Below are 20,190 nucleotides of genomic sequence, written 5' to 3'. Positions count from 1 at the left end.
TCTGTATATATTAGTGTCCAACCGATACCAAATTTTTGGCCGATGCCGATGCCGATTAATCGGCCAGTTAGCAAAGAATCGGCCGATCCCTATGCCGATGCTGATTCTTTCATCAACAACTTTATTTAGTAAATTAGTATAGTAACAAAAGAAAAAAAAACAAAGCCAAATAACATCACAAAATAAGTAAACGACTCAGTTATATGAAGAAAATATGAAGTTGTTTATTCATTTAATTAATATTCAAAACTAAATAAATTATTATTATAAGATATATGTTGATAGAAAAAATTAGTTATTCGCGTTTTCTCAAAACGAATCAGCAATATAGATTTTTTCCTTTAAGGACAAATATGAGCATTAAAGCCAATATTCGAAAATAGTAGGTTTAGTAAAAATAATAAAAATAAAGACGAAATATCTCCAGTCATCAAACAAACAGTCAGCGCACTCACGACTTGGCTCCCGCGTCACTGTTGACAGTCATAACTTTGAAGTTGTAGATAATTTCGTTTATCTGGGACCCAGCATCAACATCGACAATAATGTCAGCCTTGAAATCCAACGCAGAAGTCTTGCCAACAGGTGCTACTTTGGACTGAGTAGGCAATTGAAAAGTAAAGTCCTCTCTCGACGAACAAAAACTAAACAAGTCCCTCATCATTCCCGTCCTACGCTTCTGTGGATGATGTCAACTTCCGATGAGATGGCACTCGGAATTTTCGAGGGAAAGGTTTTGCGGAAGATTTATGGTCTCCTAAACATTGACAACGCAGGCGATGGAATGAAAAGACAGCGGCTACACTGGTTAGGTCATGTTGTTCGAATAGACGAAAGTGCCTCAGCAGAAAGTGTTTGATGCAATACCCGCTGGAGCAATCCGAGGAAGAGGGAGACCTCCACTCCGATGGAAGGACCAAGTGGAGAAGGAACTGTCTTCACTTGGTATTACCAATTGGCGTTAAGCTGCCAAAAGGAGAGATGCGTGGCGCGCAGTTGTGGACTCGGCTATAACCGCGTAAGCGGTGTCTTCGGAAGCTTGTTTGGGAGGTTCTTTTGCATGCTTAACTTATCATCGGGATGAATTATTAGTTTACTCAAATGTGAATCACTGTGTTTTATATGGTAAACAGAAGAATTCAAATTTTATGCTTTAAAGAAATCAAAAAAGTAAAAAAAGTGTATTTTAGTAATCCGAAAGAAGTAGAAAGAATCGGCTAAGAATCGGCCAAATATGGCCGATGCCGATGCTGAATTTCGTGGCCGATACTGGCCGATGCCGATACCAAGGCCGATTAATGGGTCGGTCTTTAGCATATATTGATCTAACAACTACCATGCCCACGTTCCATATAATGGTTTGAATCAAACTTGCTAAAAGTGCGGTATGTATCACATAGCATTTCTAATATCTGGGGATGGATTCAATTTGGTCTACCCAATTCTTTAGTACATATGTATGTATTAATAAAATTAGGTGAAGACAATCGAATCGTCTCCAAATACGATTTGATAATAACCATATATAAATACCGCGAAAGAAATTATTTATGTATCTATGTGAAAAGTATATCTCAATCAATTCGACGTAAGTATGCACATACGTATCGCTGCGAAAGGCCCCCATATTCGCCAGACATGGCTCCGAAGCCATATTATGCGTAAGTGCATAATATGAAATGGAGACTATTTTAAATGCGACAACATTAATGTAGCGAATTATTATTTTTTTTTTCAAAAAACAAAATTACCGTTATTTTTTGAACACTCCTCGTATATGTAATATTTGGATTAACAGTTATGCCTATATATTTATTGTCAGTATGTAAACCCGTATTCAATTATACGCAAATACCATATTATTATGCGTAGGTGTGCACCTACATATGTATATGTATGCATGTATCTTCACGATTTTAAATAACTGAAAAGGTACTTTATAAACAGGCAGATGAGTAGTCATGCAGATGCCATATTATTTGCAATACAATTGGAGATTGCATAACAAATTTCGGTTATGCCTCACCAATGTAAGCGTCCAATTGAACTATTTTCTGTTTTATGAATACATACATACATATATATTTATTTGAATATTCAGTTACATAGCGAAAGTGAGTGTTTAATTAAATGGTAATTGCATAAGTACTATATGCCCATATACATATGTACTTGAAAAAAAATTCAATAGATTTTTACGTAAATGTTTTGTGTCACCCCTGTTTTGCACATAACAATCTCACCATCAACATATTTTCATGCGGTGCTTCCATTGGCTTTTGTACATTTGTGTGTACAGTATTTTGAACTGGTAAGCATACACAGTGTTACGCTCCCGCTTCCACAAGCACAGATCGTTACCGCTTTTGAAGTGGCTACTTCATCTTCAAGTATTTTTCAATCACTACTCAGGTCGTTGCTGTTATTCATTCGCTTGTATTTTGTTATTTGTTATTTTGTTGGTTGTTGTAGGCTTTCGAATGATGTGCACTTATCGCAGATTGAAGTTGTGCGGCCACCTTTGCAATGTGGCGCTGACGCTGGCCTCAGTGGCGGTTTGTGTGAAATGTACGAATATCATTATGGAGGTTTCTTCACAATCATTTATCGTGAAAACACTCGAGTGTGGCATGAATGGTGCACACTGGTATGTACATATATGTACAGTATGAAAGCAACGTTTTTTCTTGCTTTTGCAAAATTAACCAAAGGAGAAATTTCACTTTCAATTTTTATCGACCTGTTGTTTGTATCGATAAAAAAATCAACAAGTATGACAAAAAAGGAAATACACAACTCCTTGAGTTAACAATAACCAAACTTGTTAAAGCAGTTTGCATACATACAAATACACTTTTATACTCGTCGGATTTTACTCGTGCGTACATAAGTTTTCCCTCTCGCTCCATCACAATGTCACTTAGCTGTCAGACATGTACAACTCTTACACATTCAACAATTCATCCAAAACAGACCAGATGGACCTCCCAGTTTTGCACTCATTGATATCACATGACCGCAGACGTTGATTTGTCTAAGTGCCCAATGGACTGTTTCGGAAAAGGTTTTCCCATATTATGGTTCTAAGTCAAGGGAAAAGATTAGATAAAAGATAGTCTGGCACATCGATTTTACTAAAATTGTCCATGCTGACTGTTAGTGAAGATACGTAGATATATTTAATTGGAATACCACGTAACCGAATTCTTCTAGTAACTGTTGGCTTCCCTCAGTTTATGTATTAGGATACCATCGGTTGAAGCAAACCAGCATCAGCCAGCGGAAGCAAAAATCGTAATTTATCACCGCTTACAAACAAGTATTAGCGGAAAGTCATTATTAAAAAAAACCAATGCTAATGTTGGACGTTATGAAAAAGTTGCAGCGAAGAGCAACACTGCACCTATGTATGTACACTGGCGTACTTAGGCACTCTTCAGTATGTCCAAATTAGTTACAAGTAACATAAAGCATAAAGGATGGTGTACTCTGCTCTTCGTAGTACCAACGATCGAACATCATACAGATATCTTTGATTTTGGTAGTAATTTCGCATGTATGTAAGGACATACGGATATATGGAAATTCAAGTATATAAAATATTAACTGTAAATATTACAAGTATTAAATTGATATCAAAATAATATATTAGTTTACTAAATAAGACTTGAAATCAAAATCCTCACCTTATGCTATCCCTCATATAGTACATTATGTATTTGAATATACAATTTGACCAATCACGAAACTCTCCAACTTATCAACGGATGACCAACACAGGAGGCACCTCAAGGTAATCATAAACAAATTACTTTCGTCTGGTAACTTTTACTTTCGCTTAAATAATTAGCCCTGTGTTATTGCTCTCATGTGGAATCAACATACGGCATGTTGTTTAACTACGATGGCGAATGAGTGTGGAGCATAAGACTGAAATAATCGCCATGGTCAACAATCGCTGCCATCACCGTCAACTCAATTGTCAGCACCAACGATGTAGAGTTATCAAAAATAGCTATGAAGAAAGCGGAGCTGGCAAAAAATAATCGAAGCCGAAACAAGACTTTGCCGTAGAAACTCATTATGAGTGGGTTGCGAATGAGATTTCCCACTTGTGTTATTCACGTATTTATGAAATAATTGTTTTTCGGTCACTTGAATCACTTTTAGGACTTTACAAATATTTGTATAGTATGTGATTATGTACATCCGCATTTCGTTGTTACCTCATTTTACGTTGAACATTTCGTAATACATACTGTACAAATAATACATATGTATACACATTCACATTTATACGAAAATATGTGGTTTAATGTCTAATAGACTCTGCAATGGAGGTATGAGGTTCTAATGATACTTACAAAACAATTTATCCTCGAGGATAAATATTCAATGCCAAAACGAATATATCCGCCCCTGCTTAAATTGGTCTACTGAATATATTGATTTCCCCACTTGTATAATACATAAACGGTAAATCATCTTAGAATGGCTATTATATAAGTATTTGTTATGTTTTCACTAGAATATCTTATGAATTGTTCCGCCCGAACTTCGCAATTCCTTAATTGCTTGTTGTTAAAACAGGCTTTAAAACTTACCAACAAACTATCTGTTTTGCATTTTTTAGTAGTTTATACCGAAATATTTTATTATAATACATACAAGCAAAACAAAATGAAAAAACTGAAACTGAAATTATTCAATTAAATACGTATTTGCAAATAAAATTGTTAGAGGTTTAAAAATCAAGGTTAAACTAATTGAACACAATTCGCGATGAAGTAAACCTAGGATTGATTGCAATGAAACTTGGTGGAAAAAAGAAAGAAACATGTACACATATACATATCAATGAATCTTCAAAGCCATCATAGATTGACCCACATTTCATGGTAAAACCAAAGTAACAAGTGACACACACATAAATATATATTATAACAAAACTACAAACATAAAACAGCACGTGTCGGCTCTACAAATAGCAGCTTTATGACAATAATTAACATTTCAAACAGCTACGAGCTACACAGTTTTCGTGTGGGCTAGCAGAGCGGTCATTTGAACATCTTCGAGGTTCTGTTGGTCTGGTGGTGCACATGCATAAGCAAGAGCGGAAATGACCTTGAATGAGGTCTGTGCAAATTTAACATTCGTAAAAATAAGATAAGGAATGGAAATTTACTTGTCTACAATACAAAAAAAGTTGAAAGGTGAAAAACAAAAACAAAAACTCGACGGACACAGCAACTTACGCCCCAACACAAACTATTATTACTCGTAACAAGCTTGGCAACACCAGTAGCCTTATTGAGGACGCCCTCGTATTTGTCCGCTCAATGCCATTACCACCAGAGGGAATTTCCATCGTCTCTTTAGACCCGATAAAAGATGAATCAGCATTAACATTCGACTATGAATAACATATTTTTGTTTGAGCTCAGCTACTACATCCTACGTATATTGTTATATCAATCAAATCACATTTGTACAAACAGCCATATTAATTTGAAATTACTATGTTTTCAAAGTGACAACACTGAGTTTACGGCGTCATTCCTCAAGCCGTCGCCGCTAGTGCACTCCACAGACATCTATTACGAATTGAATGGTAGGGTCAAAGTTTGTGAAACACCTCAAATGATATACGCAACAAGAATGTGCATACATAATGCACAAATTCAATAAATGAAAACTTAAAAAACTTCTTAGTTGATTCGTATTAACGTAGAATTCGGAAGCACGTACCGCAAAATGAAAGTGTTTTCAGTTTCACACTAAAATCTTCGCTCGTGTGGTCGTTGTCGATAATGGTCGCACCAATCTCTTATTAACGGACGACACGTCACGCCGGCCGATTACTCACCTGCAGACATGGAGTCAGCGCAACGAAAGCCGTAAAAGCAAAAAGTGTGAAAATTTACAAAGTAGCCTCAGCTTTCTTCTTCAGCAGGCCCATGACCCAGAGTGACCCTCCCAGGGGTAAAGCTAATAGGTATGTATGTATGTATAGTTTTTGGGAATTGCCATTGACTGCAATATAACGGAACGGAATGGCTCACTTCATAAATTTTAATGATTGTATTGAAACTAAGGAAGCCAACGAAAACGAAATTGAGGAAGCTAAAACAAACAGAGAAGAAAATAAGAAAATAAACTTCGAAATGAATTGTATCTAAATGCAAAACATTGTCAATGTATACGCATCATTCCATAATAGGCAACTTGTTTTTTATTCGTATGTTCAGAGAATGATTTAATGAACGGCTTCACTGATCGTTGATCCACCGCTGCTGTAGAGTGAGGTGAGAAACTTATTGTTTATGACCAGCAAGGAGAACTAATGGAAATCAAGAGCAGTTAAAATATATGAATCAGCCGAAGTTAAAGGGTAGGTTTGATAACTTGCATTTCACTTGCAGTTCGTCTTTCTAATACTCTTCTCTTAGCTGTTTTGCAGACAACACACAATCTTTCTTGGTGTCTGTGAATAATCCCACAATTATCTTCATTGAAATATGTAGAGGAGATTAGACGGTTACATATACGCAATGTGCAGCAAATCTCACAGATACAATCACGTCCACGCGCACCTTTCTCTTCTGCATAATTTACTGGTGACAGCAACAAATACGTCGTTGTTGTAGCAACTAGTGTTATTGTTGGTGTATTACGGCTGTTTGCCACAACCAAATGCGACTTTGTTGGAAACAGCAGCTTTTCATGCGAATACTTGCACTACCATCTGTCTGGAGTTCATTGTGATTGCAAAGTAGATGCCGCTACGCAAGCATATTGTTGATGTGTGCCGGGTCGACGATGGTTGGCAATTTCTCACTTGGAATCACATTTCTCATTTTCAATGCAACAGCAACAGCAACAGCAAAAATCACTCACCGAAAGTCACAGGTAAACCCAAACAACAACAACAACAATGACTTGCATTCGGTGAATGCAGACAGGGTTTTAGTCCAAGCAGTGCATTGGCTTCATATTATTATTATTTGTTACTGATGTTTCGCGCCTGCAAGTGTTATTAAGACCTTTACATTATATAGTATATATACATATGTATAAAAATATGCATGTATAGTTTCTACGTTGGTTTTTACACACCAATACAAAGCAGCGTGATCGTTTTTGCGATAATTTAAAAATGTATTGGCCCAACATTAAAACGTTGCAAAGAGGAAGTTTACAGCGTTGTTGCCATTCTTATTGTTATTGTTTATCGCGGCTTTTTGAATTTTCGTGTAATTGAAAGTTGAATTAATGCTCTTGCAACAGCATCCACATACATGCATATGTACTTTCACATTTACGCTCACTCTTAGATGCATGCAAGCGAAGAATCGTGGACGCACAACACACTTATAATACATATGCATTAAATTACAGGAACAACATTTTGATGGTATAAGAGAATTCTATGTTTACTATATAGTTAGAGTTTTTAACATTTTAAATACAGTGGAATTTCTCTAACTCGAATCACCATATTCCACAAAAAAACTTCGACTTAGAGAGACTTCGAGTAATAGAAATTTTCGATAAAACATACATTTTTCAAAAAGCTGGGAAATATAGTTTTATACACAGTTTTAATTATTTACTTCGCAAAAGTTTTTATTTAAATACGTTAAAACATGTATACTTTAATTTCGTTTGTTACAGTTTACTATTGTTTGGCTCTTGACGTATATATCCCATGCCTTTGTTAGATGATTTATGCAATCCATAAGAGTAACATCATATTAGATATTATAGAAATTCGAGTTAGGGAGGAAATTTGTATGAAATTTAGCTTCGAAACGCTATTGCCAATTCAAGTGTTCGAGTTATGGGAGTTCCACTGTATGATTTTAATACATACACGTTTGCTCTAGTATGAAATATTTTCATTAGTGAAAACAAAGATTTTGGTATCAAATTAGCGTGTGTGAAAAAAGTGATTTAATTAGATGATTTCGCTGTAAAACCGGCAAATCAGGTGTAACATCACTTAAGAGTTGCATTGCAGTTTTCATTTTGAAGTGGTCAATACTTTCTATTACGAAATAGTATCTTTAAATACATGATGATAAATGATTTATGAAAATTTTAAATTCCAGTTGGCATTATTATTGTTGATGATAAGCAAGCTTTTGTAATATTTTACACACATCACTATTTGCGGTCATTAGAAATGATAGCAAGGCTTTTAAATAATTTTAGTTTTCAGTTAATAATCATTATAGATATTTGTCTACCATAATAGCCTAGACAGACGGCAGAGTTATCCCCGATTAACTGCGCTTTTAATCAGTTCCAATTTTGTAGGTGACAGACGGCAGGAAAGTGAGTTATAAACTCCCATAAACAGCTGATTGGCAATAACATTTTCCATTTGGTAAAATAAAATTGAATTGAAAGCAAATATTGCGGTTGTTAGCCGCACAATTAGTACAAAATCACTAATTACTAAAAAAATATACATTAATATGTTATTATTAGAACTTCTATTTCAGATAAAATTAGTTATTTCATTGCATGGGAATGTTTTGTTTACATTTAATTGAAAAACAGCTGTCAGTATTGCACATTTTTATTCACAATAGGTTAAAAGCGGCCATGTTTAACAATGTTGCCGACGAAAATGCCACGAACTCCCACTAACTCTCTAAAATGTTGAGGATTAAATGGGAGTTAGCAAACGGAGTTAACTGAGATAACTCTCGAATTAACCCCGATTAAAGCAGTTAATCCGAATTAACGCCGCTGTCTGTCAGGGGTACAAGTTTTCTTTTCAAGGATACGAAGAAAACATGGATTTCTGTAGAAAGAAACAGATAGATGCAATATAAGCAGTGACTTCATAGGGAGAATTGATGAAACAATTTGTATACTCGCAACAAAAGTTGCTAAGAGAGTATTATAGTTTTGTTCACATAACGGTTGTTTGTAAGTTATAAAACTAAACGAGTTAGATATAGGGTTATATATATGAAAATGATCAGGATGACGAGACAAGTTGAAATAGGCAAAGTTGACCGTAGGAGGGTTGCTTTGAAAATGCGAAATCGGTCCACTGCCACGCCCACAAAATGGCGAAAACCGAAAACCTATAAAGTTTCATAACTAAGCCATAAATAAAGCTATAAAAGTAAAATTTGGTATAAAGGATCGCAGTAGGAAGGGGATGTAATTTTTTGTGAAAAGTGGGCGTGGCCCGTCATAATGTCCCCTAGCTCCCATTTACTTATTCTAATTTCTTCAAAAACACGGTGGGCTTTATTCCACATATATCTGTTAATATGTGAGATATCTTAGCAAAATAAAGAGAGGATATAATGTACCTTAGTAGTAAATTTGAGTTAAAGCGGTTCAGGAATACCTTAGCCTTTATATCCTATATGTAATGATTTTCGTTATTCTATTGTACTTTATGCTGAATATATGGGTCAAATTGTGTGTTATCTTAATAAAACTTTATCAATCAATTGCGAGAGTATAAAATGTTCGGTTGCATCCGAGCTAAGCCTTTCTTTACTTGATATTTACATTTTCATTTTCATTTAACATGATTGTAGCAAATGAAAAATAAATGGCCATAAACCACAGTGCACCGAATATACAACAAAACCATCGTAATGAGTTATAGCTACCTCGATATCGTATGACCCTCTATCCATAAACAAAATATTTATTCTCTACATTTTGGCATTCTATTGGAATTTGTGATGGAAACGTAAAGTAGCAATTCAAAACATATTTAAAAATCAATGTTATTTAATTACTCTTTCTTTTTCGTGTTCAATTTAATAAGAAATCTTTCCCTGTTTTGTCCATCTGTCTCTCATTAGCTGTGACGTAAAAGATAGTAATACATGACATACGATTTATTTATACAAAACAGTGAAGTTTACAAACTCCGAAATATCACAACAGCCTTCCCGATACAAAAAGAAACGAACAATTCAAACCATTAATAAACCAGTAAGAAAGGCCAAACTTGGGTGGAATCGAACACTAAATATCTGCAATTATAAACCGTTTTGAAATTTTTTTTTATAAAACAAATCTAAAAAACTAAGGGACAAGAGTGGTTGTCCCGAATGCTGACCATTTCAATGTATTTCAATGTAGATATTCACACATATGTGTATTGTCCATTAATTGCAATAATGTATATTGCAAATATTAATCCAGTAGAGAATATCGTAGAGATGTTTTCAGTTATGAAATTGATGCAACTCGATATTGGCTCCAAAACATGTGAATGCAATACGCACTGTTGGAATAGTGTACTTATCGTCGTCGCAATAGTGGCTCCCACTCAGTTGTTTGTCTTCCTATCAAATAAGAGAGAGCTAATTGAAACGGTTTTTATAACCACTTGTGCGGAGAGTAAATATAAGGAAGTGCGTGCTCAGGAACGAACGCACATTCATATATTGTTGATTTTCTGTGAAGTACTTTCTTTCCTGTTATTATACGTAACCTTTCATCCACATCAGCGCTGCGTCAACATGTAGTAGACATTTTTTAATATCCATTGCGAATAGGGAGTGAAAATGCCACGAAACTTATAGCATAAATTGGCGAACTATTAATTAATTAAGAAAATAATTAATCGTGCTGTGAAGTCAACTTTTCCCTGCTAAATATAGGTATATGATATATGTACATATATACTATAATATTATGTATACCCATACGACAAAAAAATTGCGGGCTTATTCCGGACATTAGCTTATACACCTAATATGTATATACCTAAAATAGTCCGAAACAACTGTTTCTAATGACTCCTTCAAACCCTCTCATATTCCCCAAATCTATAATCGTCCAAATTTTTCTGAAATAAATTGTCACTTCAATTTTGACATAATTTTTTAAGTTTTCGATGGGATTCAGGACAGGAATTTGAAATATCACTTGTGCATTAAACCCATTATTCCTTAATTTGGAAGTGTATTGGGGGCAATTGCAATAATTTCCACTTAAAAAAATCCTGATACTGAAACTTATCCATTTTGCCGTTGATCCATCATATGGTTGAATCTTGGATTATATTCTTGGCTTTTGGGTCGATGAACAACAACTATTCCATCTAGTACATCCAGCAACACTTTCCAAAAATTTCTCTGGTGAATGCCAATCGCTTTCGGACAAAAACGGCATCTTCCTGGAAATACATCCAAATCTGCGTCAGTAGAGTCAGGAATATCTGAAAACGGGCCTCGGTTTATCAATGAATACAAGAATAAAAAACCAAACAAATATTTATTACAAGTATTAATAATTTTTGAATTCCAAGATGTTGATGTGCATGTCAGGCATGGTGAGTGTGGCGATACCGATCTCTTAAGAATGTGAAAAAACATTTTAGCCTTACCCCATAACGAATTCAAATATTTTCATACTTAAATAAGGATCCTAACAAGCAGCTTCAACACAACGTATCATAAAAGCAATGATTTATAAACACGAGGTACATTTATACACACACATATTGCTGGAGTATCCATTCGCTTCACAACATTCGTTGGAATATGTAAATTTCTGCCAATTAGACAGTTGTTGATGTTGACTGATGATAATTCTCCCGAATGTAGAAATGCCTATACACACACAAATAATATTTGCATTAAACAATAAATTGTTAAAATACATACAACAAGTACATGTGATGAAATTTCTCTTACGAATCACACTTAACCACTGCCTTGCGTCTCTTCAAAAACAACCTTGTGCAAACAGAATATGATCGATTTGCATTTATTAACACCTCCTGAAGAGTCGTGAAAAAACAAAATTTCAGCCACAAATTTAAAATTTTCAAAACAACCTAGTAAAGTCAAAGTCATACATGGTATCCCATTTGGAGTTTGTCAATACGCAGATATAAGTGTATCTGTCTAAGCATAAGGCTCGCGACTGCGATCGTTCTACACTTGGTCGGTGACAGCACGTGTCTTTAGTACCATCTTTAAGCTCGCAGCATATGGTTAGCAAATTCCGAGCGTCCAGAAGTTGCACACGCCCCAAAATTACAAATGAAAACATAGAAACAAGTTGAGAATATCTATTTGTGGTCCATTATAATTGCACATTATAGATTTGATCATCTAAATTTGCATAACCAGATTTTTTATTATTGTTAGTATATAAGGAAAGTCAAATTTGTTTGGCAAATAAATGGAAATCACTTGGACGAGTATAGAAATATTTGCATGACAAATAAGAGCGGGTAAAAACGTTGATGAACTAAGCATACAGCTAATTTAAATCCAGAAAAACAAGTTTCTGTTCATCTTACAAATATGTTGATAGATTTTAATATAAGCCTTTTATGTTACCAGTAGCATTCACAGATAAACAATCAAATGAGATTTATATACAAAATATAAAAATCAAAAGTGGAGAAGAAGTATACTTTATATGTATGTATGGTATATCTTCTATTTCGCACTGGGGACAAGTCTCCTACAGTGTATTTGACTTTAACGCGCTTTACGCTGCACACGTCTGATCAACCAGCTCAATTAAAACAAGCTACCTCCATCACTAACAGTTTCGGGAGAAACGGAGACCTCTACTTCCCATCAGCACAGTTCTTTCTTTAGTGTTTTATTTTCAACTTCATCAATTATTATAATTGGATATAAGGGGTTTATTAGTCTACTGGTTGCGGGTTATACCATTAAATAATATATAATATTAAATGAAAGAAATGATGCTTGAATATGGAAACATTTCTGTATGTGAACCAACGCACTCGTATCGATCGGGACAAACTGTTTTTTTCTCCTCTTCAATAATCGTGAAGTCTCTTTAATAGTTTGTAGTAATATAATAATATTTTAAAGGAAATAGCGTGACTGTCGAAAAAAATGAAACACAGTAATGTTTCAAAGGAGCGGAACACTTACATCCGAACTAGAGATCGTTTCTTATCCATGTGGTGTCCAACAAACGGGATTCTTCTACTCTTGTCGGTTTGCCCTCGCTTGAGCAGGAATGACCGCAAAATAGAAAATAGTATTTGATGCTTGTCGAAAGTTGAGTTCGAATGGAGGTCGTGTGAAGTCGTAACGGCCAGCTCTACCCACAACAGGGTGCACTTTGTATTCTCCCACCTCTCTAACGTATAGACAGCAAAGTAAGCGGCTGAGTCCATTACACTAAGTTTTGTTTTAGTATATCTTATTGTTTTAGCTTTGAAAGTTGAGCTGTAAAGATTTAAGACAGGCTCGAGTTGTTATCATAACTTTTACTTTCGCTCACTGAAATTACTTACATGTACAGTACTCAAAGCTTTGAATGTATTCCTTTGTACAAGTATATATGTATATTCACAAAAATGTACATTTGCCCGTGCAGTTGTTAGACGACTGTTTCGGCTTGTGAATATTTCGTAATTAAATAAAACAGCAGCTTAAATATAAACGGAAAACTTTAAAGGTTGCAACAGTGTTGTAACTATTTGTAATGTCGCGACAAAGGAAAATCGCCAAAAAGTAATATGCGGTCATATGAAAAGATTTATATCGAATTCAATATGTGGCGTATATCGAAATTGGTTACATTTGTACAAAAAATATTTACAAAATTCACACTTTTATTATTGCAATTTCTCTTTGTTAAATTTTTAAATTCCTTTTTGCAGCTAAAGTTTTCGGCGTTAATGTACCAGCAAGCGAGTTCGTTTCAAAAGTCTTTTGTTCCTCTGTGACAATAAAGCAATTTATAGAGATAAATGTTGGTATGAATTCACAATAACGATTATTCCATTATTCCAGTGCATTGCGCTCATTAACAAATTACCGGGCGAAATTTACAAAATTATATACATTTTCCAATCAAGGATTGAACGTTTTGGCTGACTTTAACTTTATTGCGTATGAATAGCAGCTTTACAATAATGTTTTGAAGGTACTGGCAGCATACATAGTTGAAATATAATATTATCAGCTGTTGAGATTGCTGCTTTATACGTCTATTTAGAATTTTTTTGTGCCTGAAATGTCATCAGCACTTTATAAAACAAACAATTAAAAACCTTTTAAAAGAAGATATAAAATTCCATACTATTTACCCATTTTTGACATAGAGGCATTTTATTTGAAGAGAAAGATTCCTGCCGAATATAATCAATAAAATATCTGGGAGATTCACCATATTATCGCTAAAAAATTATCCATTGGCACTGAGGTCTTCATGTTCGGTATCTGGTGCCTTTAATAGGTAAAATCTTATTTTGACATTTTAACTTTATATATATGACTCTGTGATTAACTCGTATAGGTTTAGGTATTACAATCAATAGTTATGTGAACAAAATTATTATCTCTGTGAAACATGTTGCGAACCTATTGAATCAACAAAATTTCTGTTGGAGCATCTATTGATCCTTCGATAGTTATTAGCAGATCAAATAGTAGTTTCCTAGCTATAGAACTTTAACTTACCTTTGAATCAGCTAGCTGAGAGCAGTGCTAAAAAGTTGTTTATCTTGATTACTTAAGCGTGTTTCGTCACATTTTATATTTAAGTTATTATTTTCTACAATATTCCATTTAGTGAACAGAATATATTTATGAATTTTTAATTGTAGCAAAACTTGTTTCTACCAAAACATATAAATATGTACACGTCCAGCTAATTTACTCTATCTACTGTCTGCAAAAACTATGTCTAACTTTCGCTATCTGTCGCTTGGTTGATTAAAAACTAATTTCTTATTTTAGCACTGTCAGGTTTCCATTTATATATATATATTTGGATCAGATAGTTTGTAATCACAAAACTTATCTTTGCGAAATTTCGAAATAATTTGACAAAATCTGCTGCACAAAATTGCATAATATGACATAATAGCTGTCTTCGATTCGACGAGCGTTGGAGAGAAACTCTCCGGATGTTCAAATGAAGTGTTGCCCCTTGTGATGCAACCCTATGCTAACATGTCCTCTGACACATGCGCAATAGTTTCCCTTAGTTTCGAGCAGAGTGCACGCCTGAAGTTTTCTGTAATCAATTATAATTGATTTTCAGTTAAAAATATTGAACAAAATATTTGTATTATCCTTTTGACAATAATTTATCCTTTGACCACTTTTACCATTGTGAATGGTCTAAATGTATAAAAGTAAACTTGATAGCATTGACGAATGCGTCGATAGAATTTTTATTGAGGTATCCGCATGCACTCTTGAACGAATTTAAATTGATAACTTTGTTGTTGCGGTCACATGTAAAATGGTTGACAAGCGAGCAGCGCCCAGATAGCGAGCAGAGAAGTGACCAATCGAATACAGCTATATAAACGCTAGGCACATATGAGATTTGCGAAAGGTATTTTGGAAATTCTATTTGAATACATATGTATATCGATGTATGACCATTGAATTTAAGATATCTTAAATTACTCGTGTTTAGAACCAAACCATCCATCCAAATAGAAAATATCAAATTTCCAAAAGCCATGTTAGAGTAATCGGTATACTTTCACCATTTTTTTCTCGCTTTTTTTGTTGAAAATGTTATAAATAATTAAGTACTCGTGATATGCCCATGAAAGAGGCTTCTTTATTGTACGCGTTTCTCAAAAATTCTACACAATTTACTTATAACATGTAGCAATACGTAAATACCAAAACCTTAAGGTTAGCCGTTAGAATTTCACACTAAAAGTCGCTGAAAAATCCGAAATTTTAAAATTGCATTCTATCATAACGTAGCCGATATGGGTAGCCACAAAACAGTCGCAAATATTCCCTCTTCTCCTAGCGATCTCACTAATAACTTATCGTATATTAAGCCCATTTATATTATATTGATCCACTTAACTTGTTAAGATACTAATATTATATAAACATTCACCAAATGTGAAAAAGACTTGGAGCTTACCGTCTTGTTTGCCTTGGTATCGATTGTGTCCAACAGACCGGCACCTTGTGCGTGTGCTGATTGCGCGATGATTTGTACGTGAGGTCGCCGCACTCGGACTGCCAAACTTGCAAGTTGCCTTCGGCTGGGTAGAACGTGTATAGGCTGTTGGTGGCCGAAGCGATAACCGGTGATCCACCAGCTGCTGCGACCAACGCAGCAGTGGCATCAACAGCGTTCGCTGGATTGAGAACTGTTGTAGCGGCTGGAAGTGAAACTGCTGCTGAGCTCGCCGACAAAGTTGCACTTGAAATTGGCTGTACTAGTAGAGCTTGTCCGGTGCTCGTCGTGACAACATTTCCAACACCCCCACTGGAATATTTATAATTCATCATGCGTGTATTACTGGCGGTGTTGCTGGAACCACCAGCACTAATGATGCTATGATTGCCCGAACTGGGGACGCCACTTCCTTCGTGTTTAAGAATAAGTGCATTGGCCGGGTCATATCCATTGCGATGCCGCGAAATGGCATCAACCGAATGTGAACGCACATTGGTGTTGCGGGAGAGAAGTTGGCTGCGTGAGGTGTGAACTTGCATACCACCAATGCTGGCTCCTGTATTGTTGCTGACGCCATGGCTGATGTTTGTCAAACAATTCACCACTGCAGGAGACATTGCCCGCGTGCGTGCACGTCGAAATCCACTAGCCACACCACCTCCAATGCCGCTACTACCGGCAGTATATCGATGATTGTGCACTGTCTGATGACCGGCGGTAGATGCTACCATTGGTTGGCGTTGCTTTTGATATTGTAAACGCTGTGAGGGCAACGGTGATCCGCTACCACTGTTTGTGGGTGTGGTTAATGCACCGCTGGCACGTGTCACATTGGCTGTGAGAGCAGCTAAGTTGGACCCACTACGATATTGCTTTTTGTTATTGCTGTTAGGGACGTAAGCAACAGATGATGATGTTGTTGTCACAGCAACCGGATAGTTGCCATTGTGTGCCAACTCTGCTGAGCCACGACGTTGCTGTTGCGAATACGGATCTTTCAGAAATGTTTCCATTGACGTATCGAATGTCGTTTTCGTGGCACCGCATGCATATTGACCGTTGTTGGAATTTGCAGGGGTTGCAGGAGGTGTCACATTAATCGCCGGCTGTCGGCGTGCAATTTGAGATGGTGGAACGACCATTGTTAACAAGCGAAGCTTATGCAAATCTGTGTGTGCGCTTGTCTTTTGAGCTATCGTTGTGGACACGTTAGATGTGGCAGTTGCTGTTGCTGTCATTGTTGATGCTGATACTGATGCTGTCGACGCTATTAGACCTCCCGTGGCCGCTGACGATAGTTGAGATAATGTTGAGCCGCTATTCTGCTTTGGCACGACACTATTTCTGTTGTTGTTCTGACTATTGTTATTATGACTGCTGTTACAAATATTGCTACTTCTACTACTGCAATTCGTTCCACTTGTTTGATGCTCCGAATCGGTAGACACCCGATCCGGATCACTTTCGAAACCTTCGTCAAGGGATCGAGTGGGGCTCAGTATGGGCTTGGAGTGCTGCTCCAATTTTGTACTGGTTCCACCAGCTGTCAATGGCGTTAACATTGTTGTTGTATCCAATTTACTAACATTCATTTTTTTCTTTTCCTCGACACTTCTAGTAAGATATCAACTTATATTACATTTACTTTTGGACACTATACCTATGCTTCCAATTTTATCCTTTGATCACCACAAGCAATCTACTCGTACATATGTATATGTATATAACTCGACAATAAATACTTTGTTAAACTAGATTGCACTTTTCCAATTATTTTCTTTTTATGCTTCAATATTCATAAGCATAAAATGTTATTAGGCGATTTTTGGTATTCTGAATAATGTGCGGCGATTATTAAATTCAATTGAATTTTTCTCTGTTCTTAACCTAATGAATTGCAGACCTTTAATTGTAATTCAGTTTTCATGCACCAGTTGTTGTCATTGTGAAATAAACGGGACAACTTTCCAATACACTATCACTTTTTTCGTTTAACCAAAGCATACAAATCTTGTATGCGCATTTGTCAATTGATATCTAAAATTCGATATTCACCTGAGCATTTCACCTTTGCTACTATTTGCCACTACATGCACATATTATTTTCAATCTTGGTTTTCTACTTTTATTTTCTATACGTTTCTTTGTAGCGCGAAAGTATTAATTTATTTTATAATTTTTTTGTTTGTTTGTTAGTTTGGCTCTTTGCACACTTGCTTACCCAGCATTCGAAGATGCTGCAGCTACCGGCGAACACTGTCACTCAACTTTGCACACACATACATATGTCGTTGTTGGACTCACTATCTCCTTCGTTTCCAAAATTTGGTATTTAATTGATATTATCAAATTTCACTGCCGCTCTTCGCAATGTACCCAATGAACTTTCCTTTAGCTATATTCTCCGAATCTCTTACTACCATACTGTTAAGTAAATATTACTTCGTCTCAGCGAATGCTTGTCGTTTACATGTCTGTTGCGGATGAAAGTCGTTTTCAAACTGATTGTCGACTCCAACTTGTCTCTGCTAGTCAGCCATAGGCGCGTACTGTTAATGCTACAAATTTGTTGAATACTCGTGTCAGCTGATGTTGCTCTGGTACTCCCTGCAGCCAAACGAGTTTCGGATATCTCAGTTTGCACATGAGGGCTGCTTTTTGCAAAAATTTTATTTATGTAAAACAAGTAACTATAAAAACCGTACAATGGATTGATCAATACGACGTTCGACCTTCTGTTAATTGTATTAATGGTGAAGAAAACAGTTTGTTGACAAGATTTTAGTGAAATGTGATACTAAATTCATCTAAACACACCAACTTTGCTAATATTATCAAAAAAAAAAGAGAAAGCAAAAAAATTATATCTATCTATATATGTAGATGTATAAAGTATATTTTAATTCTGAAATTTCAATTATTCGCTCAATTCAATTCTTAGTTAAAGCAATTGACATTGCCCATGGACTTTTTCTCCACTATACGTTAGCATATGTATGCACTATTAAACTCTTTTAGTGAACATGTGGAAGACAGGTTTTCTCAGAGACACGCTGTTCAACAAGCAAGAGCGGAGCTTGGCGATTTGTAGTAATATGCGCTTTTTATCAATGAAACCTTAAACCTTTCGCATAGTGCTCCAAAGATACGTTGCCATTAAATGCATTAAGAGCAAACCGGTTCTTCGGGAGTGCTATTTTGTCACAAATGGCACCTGCTTCATCCATTTCACCCGGAGCTGTTATGCCGCAACATTGGCCCAATGAGTATGAATTTATTTTTTATTGCTGTTTTTCGACAGTCGGGTTGCATGCCTCTATACAGGAGCTGTTGTTGTTAACAGTCGTGTGGTGCTCTCTGTACAACTGTAAGCGTTTTAACTGTTACTTTTTGTTACTTGCCTTTTATTCGAGTGTTTCTTTTTACGACAGTCGTAATAACCAACGCGACTACTTTCATTGATGAGCGCTTACGCCAAATCGCACCGTGGAGATTTTCAGCGGGGACACTGCAACGGAGAGAGGTGTAAGCAAAGAAGGAAAAGGAAGGCGGCGTATTTTCACGTACGCTGGTCATTTCACAGGCACTTTGTGCGCTTTATATTATATTATTTTATAGGTTTTTCATCTTCCGCAGTCGACTTTCCAAACAGCTAATATGTGTTGAACGGAACTGAACTGGATAATATCTCAAGTTTACCCATTGTTAGTATAGTTAAATTATGGTAGTGCTGTGAAAAATGGAATGTGCCGATGTTGTTAAAACCCCCTCAAATCTCTTAATGTGTATGATTTCCGGGTATGTCAATGTTTTTGGAAACCATATACTAAGCCAATAACCGTCGCAATACAAATACCAGAATGTCTCTGATGTCTGACCGCCAGACATTTGACCTTATATAAAAAGGTATAACAATTATGTTGGTGTATTCAGTGGTTGATAAGACGAAATAATACAAGGAGCATGTTCAATGTTTACGTCCAAGATATTCGATTTTGACCATCTGCAAATTTTTAACAGACAGACAGACATCCGGAATTAGTTTCGTCTCGTCATCCGCTTACATAATTTTGCTGCTATTAACCCATATACGGTATAAAACCCTCCGTGTGTTTGTAAATACTTCTGTTATTAGGAACTAGGATAAAGGATAAATATTAATATGTAATATATAATCAATTAACAGCACCGTACAGACGGACACCGGATTTCGTCTCATCATCCTGAGCAGTTGTATATATATACATACTA

General features: G+C 35.8%; 1 protein-coding gene across 4 annotated transcripts in view; it reads right to left on the bottom strand.

The window, feature by feature from the left end:
• LOC105208388 (probable serine/threonine-protein kinase nek3) overlaps nt 1-18,465 on the bottom strand; it is a 40,110-nt gene extending 21,645 nt beyond the window's left edge. For all 4 annotated transcript variants that reach the window (XR_008472873.1, XR_008472874.1, XM_054236198.1 and 1 more), the window contains exon 1: nt 15,898-18,465. Coding sequence is in view for 2 of the 4 variants with exons in the window: in XM_054236198.1 (XP_054092173.1) it covers nt 15,898-17,531 (1,634 nt within the window). In the remaining 2 variants the exon portion in view is untranslated. The remainder of the gene's footprint in view (nt 1-15,897) is intronic.
• Between the last annotated feature and the right edge of the window lie 1,725 nt (nt 18,466-20,190).

The sequence above is a fragment of the Zeugodacus cucurbitae genome, chromosome 2, assembly GCF_028554725.1.
Source record: "Zeugodacus cucurbitae isolate PBARC_wt_2022May chromosome 2, idZeuCucr1.2, whole genome shotgun sequence".
NCBI classification, from domain to species: Eukaryota; Metazoa; Arthropoda; class Insecta; order Diptera; family Tephritidae; genus Zeugodacus; species Zeugodacus cucurbitae.
The sequence above is the reverse complement of the archived record's forward strand: the minus strand, read 5'-3'. Positions and strand labels throughout refer to the sequence as shown.